General features: G+C 36.7%; 3 protein-coding genes and 1 long non-coding RNA gene across 5 annotated transcripts in view; 1 reads left to right on the top strand and 3 right to left on the bottom strand.

Annotated features, from left to right (window-relative positions):
- Window positions 1–22,040, top strand: part of LOC141379829 (uncharacterized) — a 224,208-nt gene extending 202,168 nt beyond the window's left edge. The window contains exon 4 of the long non-coding RNA XR_012396675.1: window positions 20,922–22,040. This is a non-coding gene — a long non-coding RNA (uncharacterized lncRNA). The remainder of the gene's footprint in view (window positions 1–20,921) is intronic.
- LOC141379826 (uncharacterized) overlaps window positions 1–24,961 on the bottom strand; it is a 195,959-nt gene that overhangs the window by 98,054 nt on the left and 72,944 nt on the right. The window lies entirely within an intron of this gene.
- On the bottom strand, window positions 1,665–7,478 carry LOC137487312 (macrophage mannose receptor 1-like). Its single transcript, XM_073936102.1, has 12 exons — window positions 7,444–7,478; window positions 7,208–7,234; window positions 6,751–7,134; window positions 6,483–6,615; window positions 6,253–6,419; window positions 5,793–6,166; window positions 5,338–5,712; window positions 4,876–5,250; window positions 4,423–4,767; window positions 3,093–3,461; window positions 2,152–2,634; window positions 1,665–2,060 (listed from the first exon to the last, which is right to left on the bottom strand). The coding sequence occupies exons 2-6, from the start codon at window positions 7,230–7,232 to the stop codon at window positions 5,973–5,975; spliced, it is 903 nt and encodes a 300-aa protein (XP_073792203.1). The 5' UTR covers window positions 7,233–7,234; window positions 7,444–7,478; the 3' UTR covers window positions 1,665–2,060; window positions 2,152–2,634; window positions 3,093–3,461; window positions 4,423–4,767; window positions 4,876–5,250; window positions 5,338–5,712; window positions 5,793–5,972.
- On the bottom strand, window positions 8,798–20,004 carry LOC137488858 (C-type mannose receptor 2). The gene is made up of 9 exons (XM_073936106.1): window positions 19,767–20,004; window positions 19,201–19,578; window positions 15,238–15,612; window positions 14,810–15,154; window positions 14,254–14,616; window positions 10,341–10,721; window positions 10,180–10,209; window positions 9,994–10,064; window positions 8,798–9,384 (listed from the first exon to the last, which is right to left on the bottom strand). The coding sequence occupies exons 1-9, from the start codon at window positions 20,002–20,004 to the stop codon at window positions 9,304–9,306; spliced, it is 2,262 nt and encodes a 753-aa protein (XP_073792207.1). The 3' UTR covers window positions 8,798–9,303.

Below are 24,961 nucleotides of genomic sequence, written 5' to 3'. Positions count from 1 at the left end.
TCTGGCATGCATCATTCAGTTTAATTTAGTAGTTTTGAAAGATCTGTGTAAATCAGGGGTCTCAAACTCCTGGCGAGTGGGCCATTTACAGCCTGTCCCTCCTTTTCCCTCCCAGCCCGCAATTGACGTCAAAAATATGAGATTCGGCCCCCCAAAGCATATGTTTTTGAATCACTATCCATATTGTGCTGTTGCGTATACTGTACTTGTGGTTTTGACCCACCACTTATTTGGCGTTTAAAGTACTACACTATTTTATACTGTATTTCAGTTTTACTTTTGTTTTGTTTTTCAGCATGCATTTGTGAGAAACGCACATGCAGATTGTTTCTGTGGCTGATTTAAACACTGAAATAAATGTGCATAAGTGCTCTATTGTTAGTAAAACTATTTTTGTAAATATTCAAGGGTCATTTGGTTATTATCAATTTTATACCACCTGTATTTTGTTAAACAAACACTTCATGGCTCATACAATATTCTGATGATGTAACAAATATGTACATTTTTGCTATAATTCAATTCAAATGGTCTGACAGATTTTCTCAATATGCGTATTAGGATTTCTATAATACCTATCTACATTTTACTGCTGGTTGAATTGAGCAAGTTAAAGTTAATGTGAATATATGCTTACTTTCCCTTTCTATGCTGTAATTTTACAAAAAAGAAAGATACCAAGAAGAACAACTGCCAGTAAAGTCAGTAAAGTTACCCAAACAGTTTTTGCTGTTCTTGCGCTGTCTGTTAAATTTTTGGTAAAGCAACAATTATATAGGACAGAGTAATGATATTTATTATTATCATTATTATGTCATCATTATCATTATATATATTATTATTTAAGTGTCAAACTGTTAATTTAAACAGCCACAGATATATTTCAGCAGTTGAGTGAAGCAAAAAATGTGCTGATTTGCACTATCACTGGTGACAGGTAATGCTTGAAATATAAACATTAGGTCTGTTGTGCTAAGATGCGTCTATTATGTCTTTTTTTTTTTCATGTCCTTGAATGTTAAAATGGCCCTCCTATAAATTGTCAGTCACTGAAATGGCCTCCTGCCAATTTGAGTTTGAGACCTCTGGAATAAACATTGATAAGAATTTTAAACATAAAAGTTTTAAAAACTGAAAGAACTGTATCCAGAAAAGAAAAAATAAATAAATCAATAAAAAAAAAAAAAAAATATATATATATATATATATATATATATATATATATATATATATATATATATATATATATATATATATATATATATATACATACATACATATATATATACATACATACATACATACATATATATATATATATATATATATATATATATATATATAAGTATATAGTGTATGGATCTAGCATACAAGACAAGTGCATTGAAAACAGCAGGGTTCCTTGCACATTGATAAATGTCACTACATGTACACTAAAAAGTGGCCCACACCAAGCATCAGTATTACGAGATAAGATACAAAAGCTGCCACTGGGGTGGTGCTTTTAAATAGGTTATACTTTTGTAAGGATACATATCGTTATCATTGAAGGTATAGTATGTACTATTACTTACTGTAAATGCTCCATATACCTTAATACTACTTGCAAGTACCTAAAAAGTGTGTGGTTTTGATTTGAGTAAACAAATCACAGGAAGATTGTTTGTGGTTTGTGTATTTGTCATCTTTTTATTAATGCACTAATGAACATACATTAAGTAACAGAATAACAAAAGACTGCAGTTTACACGTGAAGAAAAAATAACAGCAGGTTCTCTTCTAATAGAACAGAAAAACAGTTTTTTAATTGTCAAGAATGCAGAAACAGAGAGTAAAATACTAGTACAATTAAGTTTTTCCACAAAACGAATAAGATTATATGGTGAGATCGAAAGATCATATGCATTATGGTTTTGCAAACAGTAGCATTTGAAAGCATAAACCATTTTCCTTGTGTGCAGGAGAGATGTCTTTGTTTCTCATGGACTGGTTTTACGGACATTTCTCAAATGCATGGTGAAGTTTCTGGGAAGTCCTTGTCTGATAAATTCTTCCTGGAGCTGAAACATGATTTGTTTTTTTTTGTTTGTGAATTATTTGCGAGCTCTTTAAAATTGTTTTGATGTACTCAACTCTTAGAATTGTTTTTACCTGTATAATCAACTGCTCTTCAATCTGAGACTGCGATAAATTTTCGGCACTTGTAAGTTTCACTCTCAGTCCCATCACTAATAAGAGAAAAACAAAACTGGTCAGAACTTTTGGACATGCAAGAATGATTTAGCAGAAAATACCTTATTTACACACGCCTACCATACACATCTGAAATGACACGGTGGGATGATTGTCATGTTCACCAGAAAGCAAAAAAAGACGTAAAAAGGTTAAGCATAAAAGATTATTGAATTTACAATTTAAGCATTTCATTATAAACGGTACATTTTCTTACCACTCTAACAGAAGAAGGGCAAGCTGGCAAAACATCTCTCATCTGACCACTGACCAAAGTATTTTAAAGACACTGTTGTACAGTGTTGGGCCCCCTGCTCTCCTGGGACATTTGCACCATTATCTGGTTGTGCATCAACACCTGCAGTCCATGGCAGCCAATATGTGAAGGAATATGTGCTGTTCCTGGAAACAACATTCCATTCAGCCAATCATAATTAAGGCATATGATTACTGATTATGTTAATTTTATGCTTACGTTTAGGTTTATGACCTTCTACATGATTATCCAACTATTATTCCCCTCTAATTTTGGGAATAATTTACAGTTTTGATTGGGTTTAGGGATAAGAAAATGTAGGGGTTGTAAATAGGTATGGATTACATTTTCGAAACAAAAATGTTATTCTAGGATCAACATAGAAGTTAATCCATGAATCGCATTGTACTTTGCAAAATCATGACATGCCAAATGTGCAGGTGCAGTACTAGAGATACAATACAGAGAGCAGAAAACCATGACCAGGTTCTTACATAATAAGAATTATAAAGGTTTGACATCAGCTTTTATCATCACTGCAGGCAAATCTGATATAATAATCATTTATGTAAAGTGATTACATTTAAGATTTACAAAGTCTTACCATCATAGCAAGCAAATGTAAAAGAATTGTCACATGATGAATCAAACCACTTTTCACTCCTGTCCATGTACACACACATTTCATTCCCGTTATAGTTGTTTGGTTCATAAAACCAGTTTCTGAAGTCTCTTTCTCCTTCCTGATAGAAATCATTGTTTTCCAGTGACCATCTCCAGCTGTTCACATCATCATACTGACCAATCCAGGCTGAACCATTGTAACTGTCATTGACTGTGCTAATCAGCCTGTTCATTTCCTCCATGTTATCAATGGTGGCCAGATCAGTGTAACTCTGCCTGCAGAATGTCTGAGCTTCAGTCCAGCTCATAGACTGATTCACAAAGTGATACTGATGGGATGATGCTAAAGCTGTCAATGAGAAGCAATGATTATATTTTTATATAAATAAAATAATCTAAAAACTGTGATCCTCTATCACAGATTAGAAAATTCAAGTGTCAATAATACTTTATAAATAAACAAGTAAAGTTTATTTATAAAGTGATTTCGAAAGGATCACATGCTTATGATTGCTTGCGGCTGATCCCACATTATTCAATTTATGATTCACCAATCAGATGATTCCAAAGTTCCATATAACAGCCATCTTCATTTTGAAGAATCCCCCTCCACCCCTACTCCTCTCCCTTTTCTAGATGGGTGGCACGGTGGCACAGTGGTTAGCACTGTTGTCTTACAGCAAGAACGTCACTGGTTCTAGTCCTTACCAAGCCAGCCAACGTTTCTGTGCCGAGTTTACACATCCTCCCTGTGTTCACATGGGTTTCCCGGTGGATTCCCCGGTTTCCTCCCACAGTCCAAAAACATGCAACTTAAGTTAATTGACTAATACAAATCAGCACCATAGACATCGTAGTAAGTAGTTATCTCTTTAGAGCAATCTCTATCTGTTCATAAGCTACTACAGCAGTGGAGTTCTCGATATCCACCTGAGCTCAAACTCCCCTCTCGCCAACGGGAGGGAGCCCTGGGCTCAAAGATCTTATAAGCTTAGTTCTCTCTCCGGGGACATCATGCCAAACAAGCTTTATAATCAATCATTAGCTAAGTGTGAACTCTTGAACTAAAGACAAAATCAGAATGCAACAATAGTTTATTTTTATTAAAGCTAAACATTTGGTAGATTTGTAACATAATTAATAAGAATAATGTAACATAATTTATAGCAACATACAGTTGCCATTTAAAGCTTTAACAATGCATGCCACTTAAAAGATACAGTAATCTAATATTTTAGGTGCCTTATGTAAAGACTACTTGAAATAAAAACAAATCTGCAGAATTACTCTATCGTGAATGATCTACTCACCACTGTAGCAAATGAAAGGAAAGGCAGTATTGCAGTTTTCATCTGTCCAGCTCCCAGAGTCACTGAATGACACAGCAGTGCAGTATTCACTGTTTCCAGCATTATCTGGCTGTCCTGACCTCCAGTTACTGAATGAAGAGTTGCTCTGATCTGACTAAGACCTGCTTCTGTACAGTCCAATCCAAACAACGTAATAATTTGTAATTACTGACTGAACCCTGTAGTTCTCCATCTCATTCCTGATACTGACGATGTCTGTGTGATTTTCTCTGCAGTAACTCTGAGCTTCAGTCCAGTTTTTGAATTGATTAACAAACACATAACTTGAACCTGCATTTGTTCTTTCTGCAAACAACAACAAGTTAATTAAGTTAACTGTTAGGTAAAACGGTATCAAAATCTTCGATTTTGAAAATGTGTTGTTTTAGTTAATTAGCCCCTGGAAATTCTTACCATCATAGCAAACAAATGGTATGGCAAAGGAGCAAGAGGCTTCACTTCATATTCCCCAATAATATGACATGTACACACACAGACTCTGTCCATCCCAGTTTCTTGGTTGCTGAACAAACCAGCTTTTAAATCCCATACCTAAAGCTGCGTTATCCAGGGACCATCTCCAATTATTTGGATCATCATACAGTCCAATCCAACCTTTGCCATAGTAAGTCCCACGAACTGTTTTAATCAGCCTGTTCATTTCCTCCATGTAATCAATGGTGGCCAGATCAGTGTAATTCTGTCTGCAGAATCTCTGAGCATCTGTCCAACTCAAAGATTGATTCACAAAGTGATACTGACGAGCACACAAAGATCTAGAGCAAATCACTGTATAATAAAAAGGTAAAATTTTAACACATTTTATTTTCACTCGATGAATCCCTTTTAACCAACACAATCAAACAATTAACTTACTTTTGTAGCAAATGAAAGGCATTTTGGTAAGGCAGTTTTCATCAGTCCATTGTCCTAAATGTCTGAAATATACGGCTGTACAGAGCTGAAAGCCCCACTGACCATAATCATATTCACCATTGTCTGGTTGAGGTTGTGAAGAGGGAATAGCTGGTTTCCAGTTTTCATAACTTGTAATCTGTTGGTCAGACCAAACCCTATTTCTGTAGAGTCCGATCCAGACTCCTCCACCTGCTGTCTCAAGAATCTTCTGGTTTTCAGTCTGATTTCTCATATTAACGAGATCTGTGTAATAATCTCTGCAGTATCTACGAGCCTCTGTCCAGGTTTTACTGAAATTGATTCTGATGTAACTCTGTATGGCGTTCTGTCTACCTGATGTCGGAAATATTTAAAACATCAAATGTATGAAAAGAAATTTGTGAGTTATGAGGTAACATTTAAAAATGCCTTACCATCAAAGCAAATGAATGGCAGTATGTTGTCACATGACACATCATACCATTTACCATCATGATTCATGTAAACACACAGTTCTTTTCCACCACTGTTGTCAGGTTCATGATAAAAGTTCCTGTAATCTCTTTCTCCTTCCTGATAGAAATTATTGTCTTGCAGTGACCATCTCCAGCTGTTCACATCATCATACTGACCAACCAGGCTGAACCGCTGTAACTGCCATTGACTGTGTTAATCAGCCTGTTCATTTCCTCCATTTTATCAATGGTGGCCAGATCAGTGTAATTCTGTCTGCAGAATCTCTGAGCTTCAGTCCAGTTCAAAGACTGATTCACAAAGTAATACTGACAGGATGATCCCAGCAATGACACTGTGGGAAAAGTGTAAAATTAAAGCAATACCTTTGTTGCATTCTCAACTGTGTAATACTGGTCCTTAAGAAAGATATTTACTCACCACTGTAGCAAAAGAAAGGTAATGTTATATTGCAGTTTTCATCTGTCCAGCTCCCAGAGTCACTGAATGACACAGCAGTGCAGTATTCACTGTTTCCAGCATTATCAGGCTGTCCTGACCTCCAGTTACTGAATGAAGAGTTGCTCTGATCTGACCAAGACCTGCTTCTGTACAGTCCAATCCAAACAGAATAATAATAATAATAATAATAACTATATGGAATTACTCACTGTACCCTGTAGTTCTCAATCTCATTCCTGATACTGACAAGGTCTGTGTGATGCTCTCTGCAGTAACTCTGAGCCTCAGTCCAGGTTTTGTGCTGATGAATAAAAACATAACTAGCACTGGAGTTCTGTCTTCCTAAAAAATATAAATCATATTCATATCATATTCATATCATATTTAGCTTATTAAAATAATAAAACATTACTTTTTCTACTGTCCTATATACAGTAATAAAAAACAACACTTTTTCAGATGAAGGAAGCAGCTCACCATCATAGCAGATAAAAGGGCATATTTCTGTGCAGTATGCCATGTACCATATCCCACTGTAAATATATACACACAGTCTTTGTCCTCCATAATTGTTTGGCACTAAGTTATTCCAGTTTCTGAATTCTTTCTCTCCTGCCTTGAAAAAATCTCTGTCCTCCAGAGTCCATCTCCAGCTTTTCAGATCATCGTAGAGTCCAATCCAGGCCAAATCAATGGAATCATCATTCACTGTGTCCAGTAACTGGATTGTCTGTTGTTCATTTTTAATGGTGGCCAGATCAGTGTATTTATCTCTACAGTATCTCTGAGCTTCTGCCCAAGTCTTGGATTTATTCACAAACACATACTGACGAGGAACACTCAAGGTCAAGGTTATAAAACCTGTTTAAGAGTGACATTATCAGATTTAGATTCATCAATCATGCCTTTTCAGAGATGATATACTGTAACTTACCGTATAGTAGAACGAGTAAAAACATATCTGTGAAAAAAAGCACTTTTTAATAATCTTTAAATGGAGAATTTTATAATGATTTTCTATTTTTTATTTGTAGGTAGATTTGTATAGAAGCACAACAAGTGCAATAATTATAAACATTCTTCAATGGAATTGTTTTGCATAATAGGAAAATATATATTTTTATTTAGCCTTACACAATGTGTTTAAAAATAAAGCTTTGTTTGATTTACCTTAAGATTTTCTTAGTTGCCGTTTTCAGATCATGTGACCGCCGCTGTATTTATAATGGTTGGCAAAGTAGGGGTGGATCATTTCTTTAAATACTTTTGACATCATGAAACTTGGATCATATAGCAGTCCTATCAAATGTACTCTGTAAGAACATTGTGATTGTACTATAACAATGATCAAAAAGGCTTAGTGTTTGTGTTCTGCTTTAAACTGGTTGTGTTTTTCATTTCAAAGAAAAGAACTTCTATTATTATCCATGCAATTACTTATGTCCAACTATGTGGATTACATGCATGAATGCTTTGGGGATTTTCAGTGTCTGTTGTTGTTGTTCAATAGGGGATTTCACAGTGAGTAGCTAGAATCTTTACCAACCTATTTCCCTATAACAAAATTATCCCATGAAGGCTGTTAAATAAACAAATGTCTTGTAACTCTTTGAATTATTGTGCCAGTGTATTGTATGGGCATGCATGGACCAAGCCAACGTATACTTAATTAGGTAGTTTCTATTGCAGGTTAAACATTCTTCTGATTTAGGAGCTAATTTCATTCGAAAGGTTTCACTACAGTATAACTAAGATCATTTCCGGTTGCTGCAGTGTAAATACTCCCCAATGAGGGTATTTTGTCAATTGTTCCTTTTGTTAATTTAATGTAATGACCTTTTTTTTCTGTGTACCTTTTAGGACTTCACAATTATTCTTACTTATTTTATTGACTGATCACAAATTAAATAAATAATTTTTAATATTTAATAATAATTATTTTATATTATATAACATATTACTATTTTCTAAAATGCTTCTTCTTTTATATTTAATCTAAAACTGTAGGTTTTATGTTAACATTCATGTACTCATTTATATTACCATTAAGCCTTTAATTCATGGCTTTGAAACTTTCTACACCTTTAAATTTCAATTTTAACTCCACCATAACCAGTGGAAATGTGGGAAAATAGCATTTATATCAAAGTAATTTACTAAGTACATTATTACTGAAATAAAGGCTAATTCATATATACACTACAAAACCCAATAAGTTAAGGTATCTCAAACCATTTGAGGAAACCAATTGCAACAAACCATTAAAGTTAAAAAAAATTATCTAAACGAGCACTTTGAACTTGATCTATTTGAGTAAAAAAGCAATTTGAGCACAGTCAAAACCAATAAATGAAGAGAACTTAAACCAACCGAGTACTCAATAAGTTAAGGCAACTCAACTCAATAAGTTAAGGCAACTCAAACCGTTTGAGAAAATCGATTGCAACAAACCATTTGAGTTCAAAAACTAATCTATATAGGTACTGTGAACTTACTCCATTTAAGTTGACACAATGAGGTATTTAATTAACTCATTATCTTTATTGCTGAGTTCGAAACTCTTTTTAAATCAAAGTTGACTTTAGTGTTTTACAGTGTATGAATAAATCTTCCTTTGGAAATAATTTCTATACTGTATAAAATTGTAGCCATTTTTAGTGTTGCGTTAAAAAAAAACGTGAAAATAAAACTTTTAATAATGCTTTTATTTGTAATAATTTAAGAATACAATGACAGGCATAAAGATATATTATGATTCAAAGAATAAATGATTGAAGTTCTTGTAAACATTAAAGCTTCTTTTCTTGATTCTTCAGTTTACTTTCATAATCTGTGTAACATTAAGCATACACCTTCAAATCAAAACAAATCATCATCATACTTGAATCTTCATCAGGAAAAAAATCGACTAGAATAGACTTAAACGGATTAAGTGATTCATCTCAATGACCTCTGAGCTTAGAAACAAGTTACATTTTTAAAGCCCAAAAGCTGTATTCAAAGCTACACCGTGCTGTGAAGGTTCCTCCATCAGGGTTTGATCTTCTGCAAGTCTCTTGGACTCATGGTGAAGTTGCCGGAAACTCCATGTTTGATCAACTCTTCTTGTAACTGAAAACATTTGAGATTTATGACAAATCACGTGTTGGAATATCAGTCAAATTATTTTGCCATCATTAATGCATTCGATTTACTAGTGTTTATTGCGTCCCCATTGGGCAAATTATGCTACGTAGCCCTGTGAGAAAACTGTTTATCAACATTGTTAAAAAAATCTGTATGTGTGTGTGTGTGTGTGCGTGTGTGTGTGTGTGTGTGCGTGTGTGTGTGTGTGTGTGTGTGTGTGTGTGTGTGTGTGTGTGTGTGTGTGTGTGTGTGTGCGTGTGTGTACTTATTAATGTGGTTTACAAGGATATGCGTATGACATACATGTCCTTTTTTTAAGGTGCATTATGAGGACATATCCCGTGTCCTCTTAATTTGAAACTCTTAAAAATCATAGTTAATGGTGTCTTTTGACATTCAAACTTTGCCACATGTTTTCTGACAGAGTTTGGTTTAGGGGTAGGGCCAACTAATAAGCAATTATTTTACTGTATGAATACAATGTCTATTAATTGTCCTCACAAACCACATATACAGAGTTTGTTTTTGGCTTAAAGTTATAGCTTTTATAGTACCAATCTTTATGTACTGGTGATAAATGATCCGTTGACTTACCCGTATAATGACCTTCTGTTCAATCTGAGACAAATTGTCTAGAGTTGAAACTTTCACTCTCAGTCCCACCACTGAAAACAAAAACAAAATTATAATACGACCAATAATAAAGGTTAATAAAGCTAATTCACAATAATGTAACGTTTTAATATAGTGTAAATGCAGTACTATTGTACATAAACATACCATACTCATTCAGAAAGGTCAGTTGGTGTTCTGGTCAAAAATAAAAAGTAGACTGTTGTTAGTCAAATCAAAATTTCCCTGCGTTTACAATCTTTCACTTTCTTTATGGGCTCATTATTGTATGTAACAACCTGGTTAAATGTATTTTTAGAGAAACTTACCACTGTAACAGAAAAAAGGCAAACTGTTAAAGCATCTCTCATCTGTCCACCTGCCGAAGTATTTTAAAGAAACAGTTGTACAGTGTTGAGCTTGATACTGTCCTGGGATACTTAATCCATTATCTGGCTGTGGATCACTACTCTGAGTCCATGGCAGCCAGTATGAGAATGAAGAGTTGCTCTGATCTGACCACAGTCTGTTTCTGTACAGACCAATCCAGATATCATAACCAAAATTTCCAGAGCCTGTAATGCTCAGTATCTGTTGCAGCTCTGTCTCACTTCTCACACTGGCCAGGTCTGTGTTTCTCTCTCTGCAGTAGTTCTGAGCGTCTCTCCATGTGTTTCTCTCAGTAACCAAAACATAGATTTGAGTGCTTTCTTCAAAATGAAACAAATAATACATCTTTATGTAATAGCTTTACATTAATTATAGGTTTTTTAACCAAGGATAAATTTACAAGACTTTTTTAAAATCTAAATTAAAGTGTACTTTTTGGCAATTCTTGACACAAAATTATTTTTGGACTAAATTGCGAAGATGTGAAAGTGTATTTTAAAGTGCACTTTTAAAGTGCAAAGGAAAGCAACAGTACCATTATAATCTTTGTGCAAACTACTAAATGTGATTTTTGTGAAAATGGTGCTGGCATGCACATGTGTTTTGTGTTCAGTCTACTTGTTAGGGTTTATTAGCTGGATTCAGTTATTGTTGATTTGACAAGATCCAGGATCATTTCGTTCTTCAAAACTCATCCGAGAGTTGTTGTCATAGCAACAGTTCTGGTAGCTCAAACCTGCTTGGGAACAGGTTTATTTCATATAAACATGATTCGATCGGCTCATTTCAAGCAAAAGTAATACTGAATGTATGTACCGAATGCTGATACTTTCTTACAGTAGTAACCTATAGATCAGGGATCACCAAACTTGTTCCTCAAGGTCCGGTGTCCTGCAGATTTTAGCTCCAACCCTAATCTAACACACCTGAACAAGGTAATCAAGGTCTTACTAGGTATACTTGAAACACCCAGACAGGTGTGTTGAGGCAAGTTGGAGCTAAACCCTGCTGGGCACCAGACCTCCAGGATCGAGATTGGTGACCCCTGCTATAGTATACAATTGGGAAAAAAGTTAAATAGTTTTAAAAAAGTATATACATACACATTTATAATTTATAATAGTTAATAATATTTAATATTGAATAATTAATAATATTTATGTTTATATACATATAAACTTGTATAAGTTTAAATATTTATAAATAAATAAAACTTAGTAAACTTAGTAAAACTTTTATTTACTTAAGTAAATAAAAGTACAGAAACGGGGTGGTTCTCCCCAAGGGGATCAAAGAGAACATTTATTAATATAGATTTTTTTAGATACAAATACGTACTATTTAAAGGTAATGATCCAGCTTCAGAACAATTTCTGTAAGATAATGTTTTTTGTTTGTTTGTTTGCTTTTTTTTTATAAAGGAATAATAACTTTTGCTGTCATGCACATGTTTTGACAGCCAGTATGCCGGTGATTTGATGCTTTGCAAAGGTTGCAGATGCCTTTACCAATATCAACATGCTTTTTTGATGCAAATTTAATTTAAATTGCTTACACCGCCTAAGAGACTAAAATAGGCCTGGACCACTAAAATATAAAACTAAATAAATACCTAAACACTCTTGACACATGAAAGTGTAAAGCCTGCAGCTCACAACACATGGGGAAAGTGATTGTGTATAATTTTTAACAAACTGTTTATACAGATTTTATATAACTTTGCTCACGTGGATAATTTAATATTATTCAAATGATGGCATTACGCTGCTGTACCATCAGCCAATCATTGGATTGCTGATCATGATTTTGAGAATCAATAGATCTGTCCTTCATAAGCTGCAATCTCAGATCAGTTCACCCAGATATTTTAATCTGATTTAAACCAAAACAGAACCAAATTAGTCCGAGGTCTGTTATCAAGATTAAAAGATCCAGGATCTGCCAAATCATCTTAGATCTTTTAAGCAAGGTACAAAGAACGGACCCAGCTCTACTCTTTGTTTTTGTTTTGGGTTTTCCTGCACTTGTTTGAACCAGCTGTTGGAAAAAAAAAATGATAATTTTAACTTATCCTCATGTTGGTTCAAACCGTTGGGACCTTCATTCGTCTTCTGAGAACAAATGAAGATATTTTAGGTAAAATCTGAGAGCTCCCTTATCCTCCAAATAAAGTAAGGTTCCATACTCATTTTAAGTGAAATACAAAAACACACCACCAAAATGTGGACAATATGCCTTCAGTGGTTCAATCAGAAAATTATAAAGCTACGAGAACACTTTTCTGCACATGAAAAAAAAAATTCATTCATTCATTCATTTTCTGCCACTTTTCCGGGGCCTGGTCGGCGGGACAGTAGTGTTAGGAGAGAACCCCAGACTTCCCTCTCCCCAGACACTTCCTCCAGCTCCTTCGGGGGGATCACAAGGCATTCCCAGGCCAGCCGGGAGACATAGTCCCTCCAGCATGTCCTGGTTCTTCCCCGAGGCCTCCTCCTGGTGGGACATGCCTGGAACACCTCCCTAGGTAGGCGTCCAGGAGGCATCCGAAACAGATGCCCAAGCCACCTCAGCTGACTTCTCTCGATGTGGAGGAGCAGCGGCTCTACTCCAAGCTCCTGCCTGGTGTTAGAGCTCCTCACCCTATCCATAAGAGTGCGCCCTGCCACCCTGAAAAGGAAACTAATTTCGGCCACTTGTATCCGAGATCTTGTCCTTTCGGTCATGACCCAAAGCTCATGACCATAGGTGAGGGTAGGAACGTAGATTGACCGGTAAATCGAAAGCTTTGCCTTTCGGCTCAGCTACTTTTTCACCACAACGATACATGGACCGCATTACTGCTGCCGCTGCACCAATCTGCCTGTCAATCTCACTTTCCATCCTTTCCTCACTTTGTTCCCTCTTGAACAAAACACAGAGATACTTAAACTCCTCCACCTGGGGTAAGGACTTTACTCCAACCTGGAGATGGCAAACCACCTTTTTCCGGTGGAGCACCATGGCCTCGCACATGGAGGTGCTGATTCTCATCCCAGCCGCGTCACACTCGGCAGCAAACCGCCCCAGCGCATGCTTAAGGTCCATGTTCGATGAAGCCAACAGAACAATATCGTCTGCGAATAACATAGATGAAATCTTGTGGTCCCTGAACCGGACTCCCTCCAGCCCAAGGCTGCCCTTGAAATTCTGTCCATAAAAAATTATGAACAGAATTGGTGACAAGGGGCAGCCCTGCCGGAGTCCAACATGCACTAGGTACAAATCTGACTTATAACCGGCAAAGCGAACCAGACTCCTACTCTATTCCTACAGGGACAAGATGGCCCTCAACAGGTCGCCTCTGACCCCATACTCCCCGAGCACCCACCACAGAATGCCACGAGGGACACGATCGAATGCCTTCTCCAGGTCCACAAAACACATATGGACTGGTTGGGCATACTCCCATGAACCCTAGAGCACCCTGGTGAGGGTATAGAGCTGCTCCAGTGGGCCACGGCCTGGACGAAAACTGCATTGTTCCTCCTGGATTCCAGGTTCAACCATTTTTTTTTTAAATAACAACTTTATTATTTATTTATTTTTGGTGCTTGAAGTCTATGGATGGAATGTCTATGGATAATGAGAGAGCGCTCAGATTTCACCTAAAACACCTTAATTTTTGCTTTGAAGGTTCAGTACAACATAAAGATGTATAATTGATAACTTAATAACATAAGTGTTATTTTTGTGTGAACTAACCCTTTAAATTGTTGTTAAAACATACCCAAAGACAAATTATGCTAACTTCTAATCTCAAAATAGTAATAATAATTAATAACAGATTTTTACTTTTTTGCTTGAATTTCTTACCATTATAGCAGACAAATGGGTAATAATTGTCACAGGGCGTATCAAACCAGTATCCACTGTGTTGCATGTACACACATAATTCCTTGCCCCCCATGTTGTTTGGTTCATGATACCAGTTCCTGTAATCTCTTTCTCCTTCCTGATAGAAATCATTGTCTTCCAGTGACCATCTCCAGCTGTTCACATCATCGTACAGTCCAATCCAGGCTGAACCATTGTAACTGCCATTGACTGTGTTAATCAGCCTGTTCATTTCCTCCATGTTATTAATGGTGGCCAGATCAGTGTAACTCAGTCTGCAGAATCTCTGAGCTTCAGTCCAGTTCATAGACTCGGACACAAAGTAATACTGACGGGATGATGCTAGTGCAAGGCAATATGTGCAAGTTAAGAGTTCTTATTAATCATTATTATTATTATAATTATTAGTATTATTAAGATTTTATTTTTTACTTTGACTCAATCAATCTTCAAATAAAAAAACTAATGCATTATTCTTGTAAACACTCCAAAGAATGCAAGCCATCAGAAGCTATTGTGTAAATGTTCTACTCACCACTGTAGCAAATGAAAGGAAAAGCAGTATTGCAGTTTTCATCTGTCCAGCTCCCATAGTCACTGAATGACACAGCAGTGCAGTATTCACTGTTTCCAGCATTATCTGGCTGTCCTGACCTCCAGTTACTGAATGAAGAGTTGCTCTGATCTGACCAAGACCTGCTTCTGTACAGTCCAATCCAAACATTATTAGAGTTTGGAAGTAATCTCTGAACCATGTAGTTTTCAATCTCATTCCTGATACTGACGAGGTCTGTGTGATGTTCTCTGCAGTAACTTTGAGCATCAGTCCAGGATTTGTACTGATTAACAAGCACATAACTTGAGCTAGCATTCACTCTTCCTGCGGTAAAAACAAAACAATTGTTTAGTGATTATGGTGTCATATGGTGTCGTAATTGTTGGAAAGCCAGGAGCAGTTCTTACCATCATAACAAACAAAGAGGTACATCTGTGAGCAAGAGAATTCTCTCCATATTCCTCGATAAGCAGACAAATACACACACAGACTTTGTCCACCCCAGTTAAGAGGTTGCTGGACATACCAGTTTTTATATCCTCCATGTAAAGCTATATTATTCAGTGACCATCTCCAGCTGTCCAGATCATCGTACAGACCAATCCAAGCCTTGCCATAGAAAGTCCCACGTACTGTTTTGAAGAGTATCTTCATTTCATCCATGTTATCAACGGTGGCCAGATCGTTGTAATTCTGTCTGCAGAAACTCTGAGCTTCAGCCCAGGTTTTAGGGTCAGACACCAAATGATACTGACGGGTACATGTAGATTGTGTGCAGTTTCCTGAAAGTAACAAAAAATGGTTGCATTTCTGGTCAGAAACCAGGATTTTGTAAATAAGGTAATATTATGGGTCAAGATGAGGGTTTTTTTTTTTTTTTTTTTTTTAAATACCGGTACCAAATCATCCAGGTTACTAACGTAACTCATGTTCCCTGAAGAGGGAACGAAAACATGTGTCTTTAGTAGGCCCACCCGGAATCTGAGCGCGCAGAATTCCGCAGATTTTTAGCAGATTTTTAGCCCATCATTAATTCTGTTTATTTACTTGAGTAAATGTGTGTAAATTAATATTTATTTATTTTTTTTATTAATTTCAGTAACATTATTGACTAATGTGAAAATGTTTATCAGATTAATGTACAATGCAGTTTGTACAGTAACATTTTCTGTCTTTTACTAGATATAGTATATGACAAACTTGCTTTATTTACCAAATAAAGTGAATCTAATTGGATTTGCATATTAAACATTAAATAAAAGCTAAAAAGATATTATTTTTATGTCATATATTAAGGTTTTAGTTATGATAATCCCAAAAAATTCTGCAGAAATCCGTAGACTTTTACCAAAATTCTCAGCAGAAATAGCAAAAATTGTCCGCAGATTCCGTCTCGCCCTAGTCTTTAGCCACAAATGGGAGATTTCTAGACATTGAATGGGACAGTGTATGGAAAACACCACAGCACTTGAGGCTGTCACACCCCTGATGTGAAGTTTGCCAATCATAGCTTGAGTGCTCAAGCATCACCAAGGGTGCAACCTCCCAACATCCCCTAGGCCCTTTAATTAACATTGTATGGTAATAAATAAGAATAGAATTAGATTGAGGGTTGTAAATGTGCTTTTACCTAGCTTATTGTAATCTAGGGATTTTTTAAAGTATGACAGTACATTGGGAAACACGCAAGTGCCCGAAGTGGGAGAAACTCTCTATGGTTTACCAAATAGCGGATCCGCTTTAGCAGAGTGAAATAAGCACACGCATGGTGTAGCAAGCGTTTTTGACACTGAGCTTAGTTTCCTCCTGATTGACCTGGTTTGCCCAGTTATTAGGAGAAAACAAGGCTTCCTTGAAAATATAAAAGTTTGTAAATGTGTTAGGTGTAACCCAGCCCGCAGCTCTACATATATTTATAAAAGAGGCACGATTTACTAACACCCAAGAGGAGGTGACACTTCATGTTGAGTGTGCTCTCACTCACTGGGTACATGGCTGGCACTGATAGACAACGGCAATGGCATCAACTATCCATTGGACAAACCCCTTTGTTTTGATATGACTCTTCCCTTTTGCTGACCACCAAAACAAATAAAGAGCTGCTCAGAAGATCTTATATTCTGCGTACGGTCCACATAAAGACATGAAAGGGTTGAGTCTGCCTCCTCTGTGGGCAGCAGTTGTAGGTTCACCACCTGGTCTCTAAATGGGGAGGTAGGAACCTTGAGCACATAACCAGGCTGGGGTCTCAGAATAATGTGAGAGTAGGCTGACCTGAATTCCAGGCACAATTCTCTAAGAAAAATCAGGGAACAAAAATAAAATAACTGGCAATGGGTGTTTTCACAAAATCCCAGGTCGACCTAAAGTGCTCCCATATCAGCTGGACTGTACCAGGGTGGAGTCTCCACTCTTCTTGAGACGCTCGCTTTCATGAAAGCACATCAGCTGCATGGTTTAAAAAAAAGTCTGGCAGAGCTATCGCTAATGGCATCATTGGTACAATCACTGATGTGCTAGAAGAGGGGCAGATCGGGAAGTGGAGCATCTCGAGAAAGAGCTGAAAATAAGAAATTGTCTCTTACCTTCCTCCCTAGATCCCACAATAAGGCTGGAGGAGTGAGCAAAATGAGACCATCTTCTTGCACCCTCAGAGCCTGTGGCGATGTGGGCCATAGCTGAGAGCTGGAAGGCGGATTGTCCCAGACTGGCAAGGCTAGGATTTGCACACCCAGAGAAAGAGAAAACTGCTCTTTTATTGACAATTTGGTTACCATCGGCCCAGAGGCCAGCAATAATTTCGAAGTCCATGTTGCTGACTGTGATCCCCGGCCCTCCACCGAGGAAAGTGGGGAGAGCAGTTTTCCGAGCCCTCTGATTGATGACTTCGCTCATCGACTTGCCCATTGCACCCTCCTGCAGCTCAGTCAACTTCTGCGCCTGGTAGTGCTGATAGGTGGCCATAATGTTAAAGGCGGAGGAGGCCTGGTTCACAGTTGTATAGACTCTGGCCACAAGTGATTCAGATAATCTACACTCCTTTTACGGGAGCCTAGGCAGACTCCTCCAGGTAGCGGTGCCTTGTGGGCAAAAGTTGACTGCGAGATCGTGCACCACCTGAGGAAATTGCTTTGTACCACCAGGCTGCTCTGTTTTCAAGGGTGGTGAGGGCAGGAGTGCACTAGGACCAGGCAGAGAAAGGTGCACCCATTGCATGCATGAACTCACTGCAAGGGGACAGGGGGGCATGGAAGGTTAGACCTTCTTCCTGCCCCGTAAGTAACACCCATCAAATGGGTCCAAAGGTCGAGCTGGAGGACAAGCCATCTCCAACCCCAACTCAGAAGCAGCTCCGGTTAGAATAACTTACATGTCTGATTCCAAGTCCAAGACCTCATTGGCAACCTCAGAGGGCAGAAGTGGGTCTGAACTATCATTAGAACATGTTAACCCAACCTCAGATGCAGCGATGGACATCTGGTTCTCTGTGTCATTTAATGAGAGTAATCCCAGGAGTTGTACCATCTCACTCAATTGAAATTTGGATGAACCACACTGTGAATGGGGTCTGCTGGTCTAAAGTTGAGGATTAAGCACCTACTGTTACCGTGTGCTAACCAACTTGCGGAGAGCAGCAGTAGTGCTCAGCGACCTTGCAAATTGCTCATTAGTCATGCCCTAGCACTGAAGGCATGAGCTGTCAACGAGCACTTCTTCAACATGCTGCAACCCCAGACATGTCATATAGTGCTTGTGTCTGTCATCCGGGGAGAGGGAACCACTGCATCGAGAAACACATGGTTGGAATGAAATCTTTAAAAAGATGTGTTGCTCGACCGTGCTGCTCTTTTAGTAGAAACAGCTCTTTTAGCCGCCAGTGAAATGTCCAGGGAACAGCAAATAAACCATGTTCCACCGCCGTTGTACACATAGTCGCCCACACTGATGGAATTACTGCTTTGTAAAAACAGCTCAGCAGAAGATCTCTTCAGTCTGATGTGAGAGGCTCTGAAGTGAAAAGTGTTACTGTTCGCTCCACATGCACTGGTTATACATTCTACTAATAAATAATCACCAGCACTTGCTGAGCTATGCCAACTTGCTGGCATTCATTCGCCCATTTTCTCACTCTTCAGGCTAAAAATGCAGTTTTGGTCATTACAAAACAATATTTATTGCAAAACATCTCATGTCTCTATCTATATCAACCCCTCTGATCTTTTAAAACTGCATTGAAAAAGAGACCTCATACAAAATGCTTGTTATTTTTTAGTACTGCCCCGAGTAAGAAACTTTGCATGAAATAGGTTAACGTATAGTCCAAACAACAAACCCATAGCTGAAATTATTACTATAGGGAGTGAACTTACTGTTGTAGCAGAAAAAAGGCATGCTGGATACACAGACCTCATCTGTCCATCGACCTGAATTACCAAATGAAACAGCAGTACAGTGCTGATGACTCGTTTCTGGTTGCAACCCATCTTCGCCATTATCTGGTTGCAACACAGAATCAAGAATTTGTGGTCTCCAGTTTTCATAACTGGTAATCCGCTGGTCAGACCAAGTTCTGTTTCTGTACAGTCCAATCCAGACTCCTCCACCTGCTGTCTCAAGGATCTTCTGGTTTTCACTCTGATTTCTTACATTGACGAGATCTGTGTAATGATCTCTGCAGTATCTATGAGCCTCAGTCCAGTTCTTACTATCAGTGATTCTGATGTAAATCTGTGTGGCATTCTGTCTTCCTGATGGATGAAATATAACAAATATACATACACATGAGTGCAATTTAGGGGAAAACACTTACAGATTTTTTGTTGAGAACCAAACAAAAGGTTCTTACCATCATAGCATATAAACTGTAATGAATTGTAACATGAATAATCAAACCATTTTCCATAACCATCCATATAAACACATAGTTCCTTCCCACCAGAATTGTCAGGTTCATGATAAAAGTTCCTGTAATCTCTTTCTCCTTCCTGATAGAAATCATTGTCTTCCAGTGACCATCTCCAGCTGTTCACATCATCATACTGACCAATCCACGCCAATCCACTGTAACTGCCATTGACTGTGTCAATCAACCTGTTCATTTCCTCTATGTTATCAATGGTGGCTAGATCAGTGTAATTCTGTCTGCAGAAACTCTGAGCATCAGTCCAGATCATAGGCACAGACAAAAAGTGATACTGACGGATTGCTCCTAGCTCTGGAAACAAAAGAAAAATGATCTCAAACAGAATTGCCCACATTTACACAAAAAGTTGTTAACTGACAGCCAACATGTGAAAGCAGATTTGAATTTGACAGCTGATCATAAGCACTGAACATTCTAATCAAACTAGTTCAATCTTTCACTCCAGAAACCAGTCTAGATAAATCACACTGGTGTGATTGAACACGTCAACTGTTAAGCAGAAAGAGGATGGTTTTTAAACAGTGCAGAATTTCAACAAGTCAATCAAAAATGATGTAAAAGCCAAAATTGTTAAGTCTGGTTGCATTACAAAGTGTCTGATCTGTGTTTGATTTCATACCAGATATTTAGTTGACTATGACAGCAACAATTGAGTTTCATGAATACCACAAGTGTAAAAAGGTTATCAGATAACATTTCGAAAAGAATCTTTTCCGTCAACAGGAACATCTTATCATTTATACTCTGAGAATCAATGCTTTAAATTTACTTTTTCATATCAGATTTCAAATTAAAACTTTATTGTGAATACTAGACTCACGGCCCATTCACATTAAGCACAGTAATTATACATATAAATATAATGATAAATATATTTGTGAATGAATGTTTATTCATATTCTTTATTTTTATCTTCTATTTTCACTTCTTTTTTATCTATGAGTACTGTGCATGGTGTAAACAGGCCTTTATACTATTTTTGTTATATACACAGATTCTTGGACCACATTGTACTTTATAGTGCCTATTTTTATTTGACTACATAGACACAATATAAGTAATGGATATCATTACTTATCAAAACTAATAAATATATTAATTTCTACTCACTACTGTAGCAAATAAAAGGAAATGCATAACCACAGTCTTTATCTATCCATTTCCCAGAGTCACTAAATGAGACCACAGTGCAGGATCCTGCTGAACCCGGTTGCAACAAGCTCCAGTAGCTAAATGAAGAGTTGCTCTGGTCTGACCAAGATCTGGTTTTGTACAGACCAATCCAAGCATACCCATTGTAAGTTGTAATGGACTCAATTATCTGGTTTTCAGTCTCATTTCTAATGCTGGCGAGGTCTGTGTAATGTTCTCTGCAGTAACTCTGAGCTTCAGTCCAGGTTTGGGACTGGGCAATGAAAACATAAGCAGTGCTGGCATTTTCTCTTCCTGAAATGAAAATAAGTCATATTCAGATAAGAGAGAGGCTGGTTTGATATTTACAATTGCCATATGTATTTTGCCACATATAGATCATACATTAATGTATGGATTACCATCATAGCAGACAACTGGATAATATGACCCAGTGCAATAGGCTGCACGCCATATCCCCATGTACATGTATACACACTGACTTTGTGTTATATAATTGTATGGGACTGGGTTATTCCAGTTCCTGAAGCTTTTCTCTCCTGCCTTGAAGAAATTGCTGTCCTGCAGAGTCCAGTTCCATCTGTTCAGGTCATCGTAAAGTCCAATCCAGGCCAAATCAATGGAATCATCATTCACTGTGTCCAGTAACTGGATCGTCTGTTGTTCATTTTCAATGGTGGCCAGATCAGTGTATTTCTCTCTACAGTATCTCTGAGCTTCTGCCCAAGTCATTGATTCATTCACAAACACATACTGACGAGGAACACCCAAGGTCAAGGTAATAAAACCTGATGAAAACACAGAAGCTATACTCATTAGGTTCTATTTTAATCTTACTTTAGTTAATAAGGAAAATATGTGCATATATAAATACACCTCCCATTCTACAATACAAAGTTTTTTCAATAGTTACTGTTAAATTTACAGAATCTATATGCCCAATTTTCTATAATAAAAAATAAAAGGTTTATATTATTTTGATAATTTGATTTTAAAAAAAAAAAATCTAAAGATATTGACAAAAATCTAAAAGAATTTCAGTACCTGAAAGCAAAACCAATGAAAACATGGCTGTGGAGAGAGAAAAAAAGAAAGTAATTTCATAATACATCTTTACAAATAAATGGTATATTGAATAATAACCATATTTTGATCATTAATTCTTATATTTACCATTCCTGTCTTTCGGTCTCCTTTCTTGCTTGTTAGTTTCTGTTTTGTTGTCTCTGCAGTACTCTTTATGCTCAAAGCAACTTGAAAAATGTTTTTTTTTTTAACCTTAACATAAAGAAATCTGTTGACGTATGTAGGCTATTGTTTTGTTTATCATAAATACATGTAGATCTGTTTTAGGCACACCAGTTAGACTGCATCATTACATTCTAAAGTTCATAAGATGAGAGACCAGATAAGTGTATTTATCTCTACAGTATCTCTGAGCTTACACGATGGAATTTCAAAAATCCTGTGTGTTCAAGTTTTGCTATTGTATGAAAACTCAAACTGAAGAATACATCATAGAATTATCTAGAAAATGTCTGATTATCTTAGTCCTGCATCATAAAATCACCTGTATGACATTCCTGCCCTCCATCTGCTTCTAGCAGGCATTTCATCCATATTAAGTTACATAGAAATCTAAAATGAGAACAGATATGTCTATCACAATTAGAATGACATTTCTCTCTTTCTATATTAAATCCATTACTTTGTTTCTTTGATAAATCTTAAAGCAAATGGATTATAAATTAAATATACTTGCTAACTCAACCTAATGTTGTGGGAGACATACATGAATTCCATTCCACGCTGGTTGTGGTTTTCTAGACTATCCTTGGATGTTACTGAATGGATAAAACTATTAAGTGCAATCGAAAACATGTTTGCTCACTGGATATGACAAGAAGCTTATTTTCAAAGCCAGTCTTACCATAATCAGAAGACTAGGAAGGGTTCCCCGATCTAGTGAAATACCTAAACAAACAAGGGGATATATGCAGGGTAAAAATGATAAAACAGACACTGCCATAGCAGTTGGATGATTCAGTCTTGAGTTCTCCACAACTGCTTATTGGAATTAAAAATTGCAGATATGTTCTCCAAACAGACTCATGTAAGAGATTATTGAAAAGGCTGTGAATGAACAGTCATACACTGTGAATGAACAGTCATACAATGGTAGGTTGTATAAGCTCCAAACCATCACTCTGGCTCTTCCCTTGGACCATTATTAAAAACAATGACGAAAGCTGCCCCAACACCCCAAAACAAAGATGCCCCCACAAGCAAACACAGCACGCTAGAAAGGTCTTTTTATTTTTACTCCCAGGAATAAATAAAAATTATGACCCAATTAATCTCCTGGGATCAACATATATAAAAGGTCTTAAAATATTATTTTCATTTAAAGTAATTGTTTTTCATGTTTAAAATAATATTCATTCTTTTGTTTAAAGCTTTTGTCATTATGCTACTTTAGTGTCTTAGAGTCATTCAGAAATTATTAATTAATAATGCACAAAAAATTATTACAACAGTTCTGAAACACGTTTTATACCATTTCTTTTTGTGCATGCTGTATAAGTGCACATACAGTGCTCACCATAATTGAGTACAGCCCATTTTGAAAATGAATATTTTCCTTCATTTCTCAGTGAATATAGGCAATGTATAGGCATTTTTTTCTTCCTGGTCTCACACTGCTCTAGTTTAAGAGCAAGGCGAGAGGGAGTTTTTTTGCCCCCCTCTCCTGAAATGTATCTTACTTCTTTTTTTTAAATGCTACCTCCTGTGACCTGTCTTCCACTGAAAATTGTGATGTTTGTGTACGGTCAGGGGGGTTTGATTTCACTATAGGAAAGTGTTTGTGACAAATAAAGGACTGATTTGATTTGATTTAATTTGATTTGATTTGTATTTTGGTGCTTTTAAACCAAACAGATTTCCTAAATAGATATATTTATTAAAATAATATTTAAGTCACCAAACATACTAAAAAATGGAAAGATAATATAATTACATTCAAGCTAAATATTGCAAAAAAAAAATATTATAACCTACAAAATTTCAATGACACTTTTCCATTTTTTTTTTTTTTTGCTTCTCTTGATTTTTCCTCATTTTAAAATTTTTATTTATTATTTTTCTACAACATACAAATTTGAGTGTACAAGTTTTTAGACCATTATCTTAAGTTATTGTGTTAGATGAGTTTCAGATTTGGCCTTTACAGACAAAAGTATATGCACAAACATAATATTGTTGAGCTTCCTATTAAAAATATGAATTTAAAAGAGAGATTTGTGAGGGGTGTTGTAACCAGGGATGTGACACTGACAACGAAGGTGAGGATCCAAATGCAGGGTTTATTATCAGGATGGTCAGGCAAGCAATGTTCAACACAGGAGCAAACAGATGTATAAGGGCAATCAAGAGTCATAGTCAAAATAGCAGGGAAATGGTCACAAGGCAGGTAGCAAACAGGAAAAACAAATAAACAAGGTGAGGGTAAAAATCACGGCAAAGCAAGACAAAAGAAAACGTGTTGTAATGTCACTAAACAGATAACAAGACTCAACAACTACTAACAACTAAGATAACAACTGTGTGTTAGTGTGTTGTATTTATAGTCTGTATAATTAGTCCAAAAGCAGCTTCAGCTGTGAGTGTCTAATCAATAGTGACCTGGAGCAGGTGAGTGTGTGTTTTGCATGACTAGTATCTGTAGTCCATAAACCGGCAAATTTGTAGTTTTGTGTGAATGTGTATGTTTTCCAATGATCTTTGGTTGTTAGATCGCTGGTGATCGTCACAGGTGTAATAGTATATATATACAGTTGAAGTCAGAATTATTAGCCCCCTTCGAATTTTTTTCATCTTTTTAAAATATTTTCCAAATGATGTTTAACAGATCAAGGAAATTTCCATAGCATGTCTGATAATATTTTTTCTTCTGGAGAAAGTCTTATTTTTTTATTTCGGCTAGAATAAAAGCAGTTTTAAATTTTTTAAATACCATTTTAGGGACAAAATTATAGGCCCGTTTAAGCTATATT

The sequence above is a fragment of the Danio rerio genome, chromosome 21 (assembly GCF_049306965.1).
Source record: "Danio rerio strain Tuebingen ecotype United States chromosome 21, GRCz12tu, whole genome shotgun sequence".
NCBI classification, from domain to species: domain Eukaryota; kingdom Metazoa; phylum Chordata; class Actinopteri; order Cypriniformes; family Danionidae; genus Danio; species Danio rerio.
Note: the sequence above shows the minus strand (reverse complement) of the source record. Positions and strands in the feature narration are given on the sequence as shown.

Excerpts from the sequence above, each read along its gene's own strand:
- LOC137487312 (XM_073936102.1), bottom strand. The coding sequence starts at position 7,232 with ATGTTTTTACTCGTTCTACTATACG. Across the intron at positions 6,616-6,750 it reads CCCTTTTATCTGCTATGATG|GAAGACAGAACTCCAGTGCT; the intron begins GTGAGCTGCTTC and ends TATATTTTTTAG. Across the intron at positions 6,420-6,482 it reads ATTGAGAACTACAGGGTACA|AAGCAGGTCTTGGTCAGATC; the intron begins GTGAGTAATTCC and ends TGGACTGTACAG.
- LOC137488858 (XM_073936106.1), bottom strand. The coding sequence starts at position 20,004 with ATGATCTGGACTGATGCTCAGAGTTTCTGCAGACAGAATTACACTGAT. Across the intron at positions 19,579-19,766 it reads TCATGAACCTGACAATTCTG|GAAGACAGAATGCCACACAG; the intron begins GTGGGAAGGAAC and ends TTCATCCATCAG. Across the intron at positions 14,617-14,809 it reads TCCTTTCATTTGCTACAGTG|CATCATCCCGTCAGTATTAC; the intron begins GTGAGTAGAACA and ends GCCTTGCACTAG.